Here is a 13,961-nt window from a genome sequence, read left to right as displayed (position 1 = left end):
CCCTACTCTAAATGAAGGATAAGCCCATGTTTAGAATATGTTTAGAGGAGTCTCTAGGGCACAGTTGCCCAGAGGCTAAATGACTGATAGTTACCTGTCTCTATAATTTCAAATCCATACATAGACTCCATTTTATTCATCTCACACTTTGTCATGAACCTTTAAAGTCCATGGACAGACCATGATATGACAGACAGGATTTCAAGAGTCTTCAAAATGCTCTCTGCTCTTCTCCCCCTTGTACATACCAGATAATTGAGAATTTCACATGATATATACAGAACCTCATCCTCCCATCTGGAAGTTTCTCCCAGGGATCTGTGAACACAGTAGTCTTAGGCCAATGAACACCCAGTAGGAATCACACTATAATAAACCAGAAGCTCTAATAATGTTTATTTTCATCTTGGGACCTTTGCCCAAGGGTACCTTAACCCACCTTGAGGTGACATTCATCTTTCATGACTCATTTCCCAGTTGCTGGCACTCAGTGATCTTGCCCTAGGCTCTCTCTTGCTAACCTTTCTTCCTACTCTCCTTTATGTGCCCTCTTCACCCATAGCCAGACCATTCCAAATTACGACATGAAAGGAATCTTGGCAGAGTGGCATAGAGAAATGGTGATTATAGTCCAAGTTGGAGGGCCTGTATTTTAATCCTTATTCAACCCCTGGCTTCCATGTAGCCTTAATAAGGTCATTTAACCTTTTGAACCTTACTTAGTTTTCTTATCTTTACAGTGAAACAACTTCCCTGCCAACCTTACAAAATAGTGAGAAAACTGAGCAAAATAAATAAAAAGATGTGTGTAAGGCTGTGTGTACCCAAGTACCATACATGTATGTCGCCTCTGAATAGTTCACCCACATTCCTTCCTCTGCCTTGGCCTATATTGCCCATCCCACCCAGAAAACCCTCTGGTCCCCTCCAACTTATCTGATGCTGAGACATTCTTCAAATGCAGCATCCTCCCTAAAGTCTTTTCTATGTCTCGACAATCACTTCTTCCTTTTAATTACTGTTCTTAGAGTCTGCCCTGTTCACTTGGAATTTATGAATTACCTTGATTCACTATTATATTTTATGCTTATGGCACTGAAGCTCCAGCCCCTACCACTGCTGTGCCCATGGTTATTAGGAGAGCAAACTCTGGCCCACGTCCCTCAGGTTACATAGATCATTCCAGCCAGGAGAGGGGAGCGACTCAGAAACACAGTGGTCCCCTGCCTATGAGTGTCTAGCTGCAGCCCACAAACCAGTTGGTTTAATCTGTTCCTCAAGTTCACATCAGGGAAAGTAGAAGAGGCTGATCATCTGAATATATTTTAAGGTTTCTTTTTCTGTGTTTTGGCATCTCCATCCAATTAATTTTCTAGTTTGGCAGTATTTCAAGCAGTACTTAAAATGGTAACCATTTCCAATCCCTTCTTCCTAAAGAGAGCATCCTAGGACTTCTCAGTAAACATTATTGTCTGGTACTTGGCCTCTTTGCAGTTTGTTGGCGATAAATCAGGGCATGTCTCTTAAATTTAGAACTGTGTTGTGGTTCTTTTTTATGTTTCTGTTCCAACAGTGTGTTGGCACAAGGAGCCTCAGAGTATAATGAAGCCAGTTTACATTAATAAAGGGAGTGAACAGGAATGGGAAATGCTAGGGGGAAGTATTTTAAGTCTCAGGTTATTCTACATATTGTGTTAGGCTAAAAACACTAGATAATTATGAAATTCTGGAAAACAGCACTTAAGGTAGCAGTTTGTCTTAGTAAACCAGAACTTTATATCCTTTTCTAAAATTAAATCAATTAAGTATATTGCTATTCCAATATCCAGATTTCTGAAGTAAAGTTGAAAGTATGAACCCACTTGAATTACCAGAGCTTCAAAGAATGCTTAAACTTGAACTTGAATCTTTGCAATTCAGCACTATGAGGCCTCTTGTCAATTGACAAGTAGGTAGATTCTTGGCACAAAATGATGGTTTGACAGCTACACTCCACATAGTCCAATGTTTAAGTGATAAACAGCTTATCTATATTCTCACCATTGTCACCCCCACACTGACACCAGCCAGTCTGAGGGTTTAGGTTAACTGGGATTCAATCTATTGTTCTTGACTGACTGCTGGGAAAGCCAGCCAGTTGAAGTGCAGAGAATTAGCTGGGTATTCAAGGCAGAAATTCTACATTGGTGCTTTGCACAAATGTTGACAACTGCTATGCCTTACCATTTATCTGAGTGATTTAAGGTGTGAAATGAATTTTTAAATATCTGTGTTCGAATAATTAACAGGGAAGTTTCCCCTTCACTTTATGGCATATGCCCCATATTCACTCCATAGGAATGGGGGAGTGGCTTGAGCATGAGCTTTAAAATCAGACATACCTGAGTTCTAATTTTGGCATTGCCATATATTAACTGTTCACCTTGGGAGCCTCAACAGCTCTAAGCTTCTGTTTCCTTGTCTGTAAAATGGAGTTAAGTCTTTCTTCACAGGATTGTCATGAAAAATTAAACTGCACAGTCTCAAATAGCCCCTGGCAGGATGTACCCCTTTTCTTTGACAGACTGAGAGGCAGGGGGTTTGAAGAAATGACCTCAGGCCCAAGACGAGGACACCTGGGTCCTCCTTTAGCTCCTTTGAAGGCTTCTAGGATGCTGTTCGCCCAGCCACAACCTATACCTTTGCTGCCAGTGTTTCTCTAACTAATTGCTTAAGTAGAGGTTATGTGATGCTTTCTAAAAATGATATTAATAAATGCAAAGCATTGGAGGTTTGTGATAAATTGTAACAGGGTACCAGGTTACTGAAACGTTGGAAAGATAAGCTCAAAGGCCAGCGCAGTTTCTTGGAATTCAAACCTCATTTAAGTTTGAGCTCACTTGTTAGACTGAGGCCAGTTAGAGGTATATGTTGTCAGCTGTACTTGAACAAAATGCAAAACCTTAATGAATATTAATTGAATCCCCAGCTTCCTGAATAACATCAGCCATGTTGGGTGGGGAAAATGAGTGGAAAAACGATCAATGGCACCAACTATGTCTTTCACCCAGAAACACAAGTCTCCTCTCTGTCTCGTCAAAGAGTCTTTTCTCTCCAATATTGCATATGCTTATTTCATCTTGTCTTTTCTAATCCATTCTTATTTTAGATGTCATTAGCTATTTAGAAAACAGTTCTGATACAGTCATCAGCTGAGCACACGGGGATTACAAGGCTGAGATGCCTCTTGTTGGGGCTTTCGGTGTAATAACAAACCCAGTCCTCTTACCAGCCACCCAGAGCAACGTTGCCATGAGCAATCCCAGCTGGTTTCTGTTTTGCCTCACATGACATCAGCAGAAGCTGTCATCTGAGTTTCATTTGCTAGAAATTTATGATCAGGGATACTGTTAAAAGCAGAAAAGACCCAGCTGGGCTTTCAAATCTCTGACTAAGGGAGTGGGAGAGAAAGGGAGGGAAATAAAAGGCATGACTAATACTAGGGATATGTATAAAAACCCTTTTCTTTTGACTCATAAACTAGCGGTAATGGAAGTATTTACCCATAGGTGCACAATTACAATCCTGACAGTTTACCCGTGATTATTTTCGCCTGGTTAAAACCTGACCATGAGGAACACTTTGCCTGCCTTGTTGGCTAAATGGCAGGATTGGGTGATGTTCTTTAGCAGGCTGGACAAAGTCCCAGGTACTCAGGATGAGGGCAACAGAGCACACCACTAACGTTTTCTCCCAGCCCAAAGAGAGCAGTTTCTCCCCCATGGGTTCTCTAGCAAACCATTCAAGTACCAGGTAGGGTTCTACTCTGAAATCAGTGATTCTTTTGGTTCTACTGGAACTTTTCCATTTAAATTTATTTACTCTGGGAATAATCAAGTAGCTGTTAAACTACTCTGGCAACCTATCCTCTGCTCGCCTTAGTTTATATAGTTACTTTAAGGCTCTGGTTAAAACAAGTAACAACATACAAAAAATAACACACACACACACACACACACACACACACACACACACACATACACAAAACCTGTAGAATCAATAAAAACTTGGGTTTTGTCCTAACACATAAATACACTATTGATGGGACAGCTAAGAGAATTTAGGGACATGCCCCACCCATGATAAATACCACAAGGGACTCTGCTCTAAATTACACTTCAAATGCACATTTAAACTTTTGAAACCACTAAAGATAGATGGATACCAGAGTCTCTATGGCTCAGATCATTAATTAAAATTTAGGCCAGATTGGAAAAAAAAAACACAACTAAAAAACCCCTCTGAGCAATGCCCTGAGAGAAGAATGCCTAGCTTGTTTGGTGGGGAAATGCAGGGTGTGGAGTCACCTTGTGCCTTCAGTAGGATAGATGATGTCCTCAGTGTCACAAGATGGCTCCCTGCCATCCAGGTACCTGAGGGAATCATTCTTGATGCATATCACCCAACATTAATTCCTGATCTTTTTCTCTAAATTGTATAGTACTCTTTTCCTCTTGGACAGCCTGGAGTAGAATGACAACATTAAGAAGCAAAGGGTAAAATCCTGGAAGGGCACTAGAAGAGTGGGTAAGGAGACTTGGAGAGGAGAAGAAACCATGTTCCCTTTGCTGATGAGAAATGCCCTTACCTTTAGGATGGGGCTAATTCCTGTCCGAAGCCCTTTTTCTGGGGTTTGACAAAATGCTGTTGTTATTCTTTGGATGGTGGCAAATAATGGCCAAATAGATAGCTACTGAGATGTAACTGTGACTCACTCAATCCTACTGGCACTCAGAAAAAGAGACAAAGTGGAAGTAAGGACTGCTTGTCTCCTTACACACACACACACACACACACACACGTTCATGTTCATTTTATAGCGTCTCAGGGCAACTGACATCTGGATTCCACATTCATATGTGTCTTTAGGGTATTGGAAATTAGAGCAATTAATCCAGCTCCTCACACTCCATCCTTTTGGCCTCTTACTGGTTGGGCAGTGACGGAAGAGACAGCCTTTAATAAAGGGATGAAGGTTTCAGACAGCTGATTTAAAAACATTCATGAGGGTCACACCGAAAAGGGCCCTTCCCCACTCCCAGTCACGCCTACTCTCCACTGAGGCTGCCTTACTTTCCCCTTTGAGTTTTCCAGTTCTTGATATAGACCTAATAAGGGGAGAGAGGAGAAACCTTGTTTATTTCCCCGTACTCATGCTTCTGGTTTCTCGGATCATGAAGAGAGAAACCCTTTCCCTAAGGGTTTCAGAGTCAATGCATACCATTTTAGGAACTTCTTCATTCTGTTTGTTGTTCATTGAACTTAGTAAAATGGAGCTGTATCCAGAACTATCCCTTGGAAGAGAGGAGTGGAGATGGGGGATGGGTACTGATGGGTTTGGAGGAAGCCCGGCCACCACCGGTGCGTCCCTGGGTTCATGTCTAAGGTCCCCTGGCCAAGGGCTCTGAGTCTGCGTGAGAAAGACTCACCGAGCATGGAAACCCGAAGGAGCTGCTGGCCGGGCTGCCCTTCCCTGACACACCTCCCCATCTCCTGCACACCGCACAGGTTCAGCCAGGTCTGCTGTCCAGCAATGTGGTTTCAGAATAAAAACAACAACACCCCGAACCCCGCTCAGCCCCCCAGAACAATGCCCAGGAGAAGGTTACTTACCAGGAGCCTTCGCTTGCCTTCGAAGGAGCCCAGCAGGTCGGCCACCAGCTTCTTGGGACTCGGCGTGAGGTACTTGGAGGTGGGTTTCAGGTAGCCGTCCTGCTCCGCCTTCTTCTTCTTGCTCTTCTCCTTCTCGGGCCGGCTCTTTTTCTCAGCCTTGTCCTTCTTCGCTTGCTTCTCGCTCTTGAGCAACTTGTCCGCCTTCTCATTCTTCACCTTTTTCTTCTTCTCCTTCTCGGGTTTCTCCAGCTTGTCATGCTTCTTGGACTCCTTTGCTTTCTGCGGGGGCACATTCCCCACCTGCAGCTCCTCCTCCAGCTGAGAGGCGGTGGGCCGGCTGGGGTCGTACTTGTCCTCGTACTCGTTGCTGAGGATCTTGTCCTGGGCTTTCTTTTTGGGGGGCTTCCCCTTTGCCGGCTTGTGAGGGCCTGGCACCGCGGCGGGGTCCCGGTGGCCGTGCTCCCGCCGGTCGGTGCGGTTGTCCCGGGAGCGGCCGGGGACCGCCCGGGCGCTGTGCTCCCAGGGGGGCGCGGGCGAGGCCGGGAGGCCCTCGGAGCCGCTGGCCTTGCCGGGCCTGCGGGTGCTCGGCGGCCTCTCCCTCGGCTGCTCCTTCCTGGGCGGGGGGTAGAGATGCCCCGAGGCTACGGCACCCCTGGCCGTGGTCACCTCGGCGGTGGCTGGGGGCCGGTGGGCGTCCGAGAAGGGGTGCAGCCGGGGGGTCCAGGGCCGCTGCGTGGTCGGAAAGGCCGTGGTGGTGGTGGGTCTGGCCGCTGCAGTCACCACCCGCGCGGTGGCCCGCGTGGCCGTGGGCACTGGAGCGGGAGGCAGGGTGGTGGCCCTGGGGGTCGGGGGCGGCGGCGGGGGCGCGGCCGTGGTGGTGGCGGCGGTGGCCGCCGGCTTCCTCGGCACCTTGGCCCGACTGTCCCTGGTGGGTGGCACGTGCGCCCTCCGCAGGTCCTCCTTCCTCTTCTCACTGGAGGCGCGTGCGCCCCCGCCGCCGCCGCCGCCGCCGTCCGCCTCCGCCACCACCTGGCCCTCCAGCCCCGAGGCCTTGCACTTCTGCACGAAGCCCTTCTGCCGGACCTTCTCGATCCTGCGGACGGGGCCCTGGTCGATGACCTCGTACATGGCCTCCAGCCGGACGGGGTAGGGGTAGCGCTCCTCCACCTGCAGCGTCTTCTTCAGCAGCACCATGCCGAACTTGCCCCTCTCCAGCTTCAGGAAGCTCATCAGCTTGGGCACGAGGCCCGGGTCCAGGGGCTGCTCCAGCACGCGGCCCTCGCTGGTGATCCTGCGCACCTTGCCGCCCTCCTCGCCCGCCTGGTGGAACAGCACGATCTGCTGGATGTGCCGCTCGGCCAGCTCGCAGTACACGTCGGCCTTCAGGAGGCTCATCATCAGGCGGTAGTAGCCTTCCGAGGCGTGGGGCGCCGAGATGACCCACACGCGGTTCTTCCCGGCGAAGCTGGCCAGGATGTTGGGAGAGCTGGACCCGGCGGGGAAGCGCAGCGTTCTGGACCGAGCCGAGGACCCCTCATCTCGGACCATGTCCCGGGGAGAACCCCGGGCTGCCGGTCGCCGCTCCGGCCTCCCCAGGGCCCCGTGGAGGTCCAGCGGGGCCTTTTCGTGGGCGATTCTCAGCACCGGCACGCTGCGCCTTCTCTGGAGAGGCTGAAGGGGTCCATCTCCCGGCGCGGTTCTCTCGCCTCCCTGAGACCTCCCCGTGTGCCTCAGCAGCCGAGCTGGCCTCCTGTGCGCTGGGGAGACCAGAGGCGCTCTCTGCCCTGCGTGGCTCCCTCCATTCACAGCCTGGGGGTGGGGTTGTGACCCGCACACCAGCCACATGGCCACCAGCATGGTAAAACTGGGTCCCATTCTCCATGTCATTGTGCAATCCACTTGGAGAGGCAGCGAGGTCAGAGACAAAAGGGGAGAGGAAGGGGAGAAAAGAAAGAAAATTTTATTTAATTGCAAACAGCTGGGCATTTCCCCTTTCTCCAATTTGGCCCAAGACTGGGGGAAGGGGTGGTTAGAGAAGAATAAGGAGGGAGGTCAGGGAATGGAAAATAGGACGAGATCCTGTTACTTTTAAGCCCCTATAATTTGTCAGCACTTCGCAGAGACAGTTAGGTTCAGCAGGAAACCCAACTCGGTGCCCCATTCCGCGTGCTCGCACCCTTTCGTCCGACTCTCTGATGCTCCAGAGAAAGTGCACACCGAGCATGTTAATTTTGACAGGAACCTCATTTCACTTCTTCAAACAAGCAACAAAGAAGCAATCACACCAAAGACAGAAAGGATTACACACTTACACTGTGGCTCATGGAGATGGAATGCAGAGGGTTTAACAAGCAAGCCGAAGTGTGGTCCCAGGACAGTCAGTCTCCTAGATGAAATGCCTCTCCTCCCAACCCTCTGTCTCCTTTGCGAGGCTGGGGCGCGCTGCAGCTCCAGCTCCGAAGTCGAAGTCGCCTGTCCTGACCTGAGGGCTCAGCGGCTCTCTTCTTTTCTTTCAGGCTGTCTTTTTACCTTCTTGACAAGTAGGATGAGGTGACGGGAGCTGTCCCTTTACGTCTTTGCATCTCCATTTTTTCTGCCGTTTCTGCTGGGTCTTGTCTCTCTGTGTGCCAATCCCTGTGTGGACAGGCAGGAAGCCCCTCAGTCTCACTCTGTGCTCTCTTTAGAGCTCCAGGATCCTTCTTATCACCCTTTCCCCCACAGTCTGGCTTAGTCCCTTTGTCTCCGAGCGGAAAGGCACTGGAATTAATATGTTTCCCAGGCTGAGGGAAAACACAGGAATGTGATGTTGAAAATAGGCTTTTTCTCTTTTCCTGCGCCTCTCTCCTCCCTTTATTTCCCCCCACCTCTTTTCCTTCTCCTTCGTTTTCTTCTTCCTCTGGCCTGGATTCAGTCCCAGGAATGCCAGGACAACCTCAGTTTTTATCCAAACCAAACTCAAACAACAGCAGCCACTGGAAATCAAGGAAACTTCACTAAGAATTTAACAGATCAGCAAAACACCGCCTCCTTCCCATTTCAGCACGTTGAGAGTGGACTCGGTGAGGAGGGAGAGGGCTGTTCTTTGGGTGGGGGAAAGTTTTGAAACACTACCCATCATCATAAATCACTTCAGAATAGGATGGCTGAGAACTTAACCCCTTCCATACCGAGTAATCAGGATATTCTCCCTTCCCATCTGTACTCACGCTGCACTTCGGGACGGGAAAATGCTCAGATTTCTGCATCTGGCTGCTTGGTTTTCCTAGAGACAGATAATCATTTGGGTCAGGGTGCTTGGCGTACACACAGAGATAGTATATATATTTATAGTTCCATGAATATAATTTTATCTTTTTCTCCCTGCTTTATGCATTTAGTTTGAGGTTGGAAAAGCCCGTGGAAAACATGACTGGGTTGTTTTTATTTTATGCTAATTGGAGATCATATTACTGTATTCTTGCTTCTAGTTTTCTCCTTGGCATGGAAGGAAGCTGGTAAAAGGTTAGAAATGCAGGCAATAGCTGTTGTTCCCCTGAGACCAGTCGGCCATTGCATCAGGGGAGGGGCACAGTTCTGGGTTCTGCCTAGAAATGGTAGGCTAAGACCTTCCTCAGAGGCATGAGTGAGTGTGTGTGTGTGTGTGTGTGTGGTGCAGTATTTTGCTCTCCAAAAGCTTCAGATATCTATAGGGCTTTAGACAATCGTTCGAAATAGCCATATCAGGTTCCAAAGAAGAGACTGAGGTAGCTCTCTGTGTCCACCTCCTGGGTCTGTCATAGGGATTCAGCTTTCAGATGGGTGGAAAGTTGCCTCAAGTTACACAAACATTTTGTCCAGCTTTTCTAAGAGAATGACATCGGTATGAATTGCCACAAACTGTGGTGAGCCAGGGTTCTGAGAATGCCCTTTGTAAACTAGGCCATGCTAATGGCGACTCTCACAGAATAAAGCCTGGTCCTCGGTTGCTACCCCTTGATCAGCCTATCTCCAATGGGTCATATGCCTTTCCTTCTCATAAGCTCTCAGCACGGAATTGAAGACCTATAGGGGGTTGAGTGGAAGGCACTCAGCCCACAGCTTGAGGACCAAGGGGTGCCCAGAGGGAAGGCCCTGCTCTGGAGCCCTCACAGACTCTTGTGACTGAAGCATAAAGGTGGGCTTCAGACACAGACCCTTTGTCCAGTCAGAGAAGGTGTTTCCTTTCATGCGCTCCACCTCTTAGACTTAAGTTGATCAAATACCTGTGCTAAGTTATACGGCAGGCATGTCAAACTTGTGACCCACAGGCCACATGCGGCCCACAATGAATATTTCTGCGGCCCAGCCACTATAATGGTATGTAAGAAACGTTTTAATAAAAATTTCATAACCTATTTTTTACAATATCCTGTTATACATAACTAGAAGCCCGTTGCATGAAGATTCGTACAATAGACCTTCCTTCACCTGGCTGCTGGCACCAGTTTTCCGCCAGCACCAGTTTTTCTCTGGGACCCAGGCCTTGGCTCTGGCCACCAGCCGATTGGAGCGCCTCCTGCCGGCACGATCAGCCACCCAGAGTCCCGCCGCCCGCGCCTTCTGCCGGCCCCATCGGTCCCTGCTCAGCAGCGCGGTGGCCAATCGCGCTGGCGGGAGGAGCGGGGAGCGGGGACTCGGGGGGCGGGGACTCGCAAGTCCCCGCCCCCTGCTCCTCCCGCCGGCCCGATCAGCCACCCTGGCCACCTCGAGTTCCGCCCCCCGCACCTCCCGCTGGCCCAATCGTGGGCATAGCGGAGTGATGGTTAATTTGCATATTATCCTTTTATTATGTAGGATTATTAATAATGAACTACAACGTTTGCTAATGACTGATTACTATAATCGTGTTGCATTCATTTCCTTTATGCATCTTATGCGCAGGCGCACCATTTCTCTCCACTAAATCTAGCAGCGAATATTTTAGCAGCCCATTGCCACATCATTAGTCTTGGACTGACTTGTTTGGTGTGCACAACAGGAAATATTTCACTTTTGGAGAACCAGAAAAATTGGTTTATTTGCATTATGCTTATTAATTTGTGCAGTTATTCAGTGTCTGGTAAGTTAATGTTCAAGCAAAATATTAATTTTTATTAAAATATTCTATTATTCTAAGTTACGATTACTCATTTATTTCAGCCCTTTGTATTCAGCATGTCTCTATCAAAAAAGACCTACGTTTCTATGAAAATTGAAGCTTTTGTTTTTTTTGCGGCCCACATAAACTTAAACCTTGTCTATTTGACCCGTGTTAGCCTTTGAGTTTGGCATGCTTGTTATGCAGTCCTGGATATTATTTCCTTTCTCAAAGCATAGTGTGTTCTGTACTATCCCTTTCAAGGTCTTTTCTTTCTATTCTCCTTACTCATAACAACTATCATTTATTGAGCATTTTTAGGTGGGGCTCTGGGCTTGGCACTTTCATATATTCTTTTATCTAATCTTCCCAATATCCCTAGGAGATAGGTAGAATTATTCCCATTGGACAAACTGAGGCCTAGGGAGTTTAAATACATTCCCTACTCTCACACAAATATAAGTGGTAGCGCTAAAATTGACCCACCTACAAAGCATGTGTTCTCCTGCCTCCCCTTTTATTTTCTTCCCACACTTTCTCTTATTTCTCTTCCTTTAATACCTTTTTATGTTTCCCATATTCATAGAAGAATCTCATTTATTTACTCAACCAGAGCACTTACTATACTTTTAGAATCCTACTTTCCAGAGTAATTTTGTAGTAGTACTTTTCACCTTCCTTAATAGATCCTTAAAGCCTTGTCCTTTTTCTTAAATATCACAAGTCTTCCACCAGCCTCCTAACAATGTGCACTGCATTCGTCACCTGTGCACTAGTAAAGTTCAAATACAAACACTTTAGTGACCAGGATTTGATTAAGAGGGGAAGCCAGCCCAACCCTGAGCTGTGTGTCTTCCTGGGAGCTTCAGGTTGTCTTCCCTTCTGTAATTTTCAGCCACCAGATGGCGCGCTCAACACATATATGGGAAATGACCTAATACTGCCATCTTGGTGTCTCCCTAATGCTTCCCCACCCCCGACACAGACACACTGGCAAAGTGGGGCTTCTCAGTGGGGCTTCAAAGTGGGGCTTATAGTCCATTATTTAAAAGCCATGTATTAAAAAAAACCCCACTTAGATCTTTCCATCTCATCTATAACCTAAGAAAGAAACAGTAACTAATTAGCAGAGACGAGCAAGAAAAACGAGAGAGAGAGAGAGAGAGAGAGAGAGAGAGAGAGAGAGAGAGAGAGAGAGAGATTTATGCTGAGTCAAAGAAAGGTAAAAGAAATAAAATTCAAAAGTAGATTTTAGAAATGCTAATTTTGGAATTCATTGACAAGAAACTACCTGACATTGGTTGCATAGTAATTTGGAGGGAAGAAAGGCCAGAATGTTTGAAACAAAATTGCTTTAGAGATACAGGATAGGGTGTAGCTATTTGATGAAAATCAGTAGATGTAAGGTGGCATATCCAGAAGGGGGTGTGCTAACTGATCAGACCCACACTGACCTAAGTCTTCAGCAACCTGGGACCAAGACTCAGGGAAATATGTCCCAGGCACCCTAAAGAAAGCATGGTTTCTGTCACATAGAGTTTGTTCCCTTGCACAGAGTAACTCTTGGTGGGTGTTACTGACCTGGAATCAAAACATTGTTCTATTGCCTGAGAAAATGGTTTGCTTAAGAGGGAAAAAGAAAAGGAGGCAAAACACAAGCTCTTCAGTGTGGTCTTGGAGGGAAACCACCTCTCCGGCTCTGTTTCCCCCAGCAGAGCCATTTTAACACATTTGCGTGCTAGAGACACAAACAATATTCAAGTTGAGGGTAACGCTACATGCTTTTTCTTTCCATTTGCAGACTTTACTCGATGTTCAGTATTAAGCCACACTTGGTCTTTCAGAATAAAAAAGAATTCTCTTTCTCAGTTTTCACAGAGTAGGACACACTGAAGAGGTAAACTGCAAGGTCAAGGGGAAAGTCCGCAATGACTATTTATTACCTCAGGATGCTGCTGCAGCCCAGAGAAGCTCTCAGAAAGGGTAACCTCCTCTGAAATTGCTTTGAAATGTCAACAGGTCACATTTAATCCAAAGTTGAAGGATCTGTATACTTTAAATAAATAAATAAAAACAAACTGATAGAACAGTGACCAAAACTATTTGGAAGAACAGTTTTAATATTCTGTTTTACTCGTTTATTTTTAATTACTTTAGAGTTTATTGGAAAAATCTTGGAGACACCTTTTTCTAGGTGGAAAGTTGTTTAATTAAGAAGTTGTCAAACTCCTAATTAGAGCAAATTGAAGGATCTTGCCCTAGCAGAGATTAAGGAGCTATTTAAATGAACTAATGGCTCATTTGAAATTTTTTTACATCAGCGATTTAAACTTCCTATTTGTATTGGTTGCCATTCTGTGTGAGTAGTGTAAACTTGTGGGTGTATCAATTTGCTGCTTGGGAGAGTTGATTGTAGGCTGGGAAGAGATGGACAGTACTGGGTTCAAAGTCTTAACCATTGGTCATTTAATATATAAAAAAGATTTATATCAATCAGATTTGAAGGCACAATTTTGATTATGCTGCTCTCCATACTCTTAGGTATAGCCAAGAAGAGAGTCATGATCCATTTTCCTTCTCCCTTCTTTCAGCCTTTCTCTCAAAAGTTCTCCAAGAGTGCAGACTTTGTACCAGGAATGAGAGAGAATCGGTCTCTTCCCTTTAGAAGCTCACAGTCCAGTGGAAAAGATAAACAAATACTCGTTAATTGTACTCTCTGCAGCAGCACTGCTGACTTTTTATTATGTAAAAGTCAGTGCTGACATGGCTGTAGCCAATGTGCACAGAGTTTATTCCTGTCCGAGGGGTTCGCTTCTTTGATTGTTGGAGCAGGTTTTATCCAGAAAGAGGCTTCCCATGGCAGCCACTGTGTGGCACCTGGGAAATCTTGCATGGTCTGTTCCCCTGGCCTCAGAGTTCACTAGTCTATAAGAGTCCAAGATACTCTGTCTGGCAGGATGTGCTAGAATCTGACAGTCCTCATTCTCATTTCCCAGTTCCCATCTCGCACCGGCCCTGCTCGGATTGCCTTGTCTTTCACTTCTTGTTTTTCCATATTGACCTTTTACTCCAGGTTTTGATTGCATCACTCAGAACATCACCTGACATAAGGAGGGGTTAACCAACAAGATTCCAATACATTCACTGAACAAACACTTATTCAATGCCAGGCATTGTTCTAGTTATGAGGGATATCATATGAATAAGCTCCTGA

The 13,961-nt window shown here is 46.7% G+C and overlaps 1 protein-coding gene across 2 annotated transcripts in view; it reads right to left on the bottom strand.

Moving 5' to 3' along the window:
• Positions 1–8,686, bottom strand: part of CCDC80 (coiled-coil domain containing 80) — a 35,737-nt gene extending 27,051 nt beyond the window's left edge. The window contains exons 1-3 of one of the 2 annotated variants that reach the window (XM_079767211.1): positions 8,517–8,686; positions 7,965–8,286; positions 5,653–7,550 (exon numbers count right to left, since the gene is read on the bottom strand). In XM_079767211.1, coding sequence (XP_079623337.1) covers positions 5,653–7,539 — 1,887 coding nt within the window. In that variant the 5' untranslated portion in view covers positions 7,540–7,550; positions 7,965–8,286; positions 8,517–8,686. Of the gene's footprint in view, positions 1–5,652; positions 7,551–7,964 lie in introns of both variants that reach the window. The other variant, XM_079767210.1, reaches the window with a different exon arrangement.
• Between the last annotated feature and the right edge of the window lie 5,275 nt (positions 8,687–13,961).

The sequence above is a fragment of the Cnephaeus nilssonii genome (genome assembly GCF_951640355.1).
Source record: "Cnephaeus nilssonii genome assembly, chromosome: 3".
Taxonomy (NCBI): Eukaryota; Metazoa; Chordata; class Mammalia; order Chiroptera; family Vespertilionidae; genus Cnephaeus; species Cnephaeus nilssonii.
The sequence above is the reverse complement of the archived record's forward strand: the minus strand, read 5'-3'. Positions and strand labels throughout refer to the sequence as shown.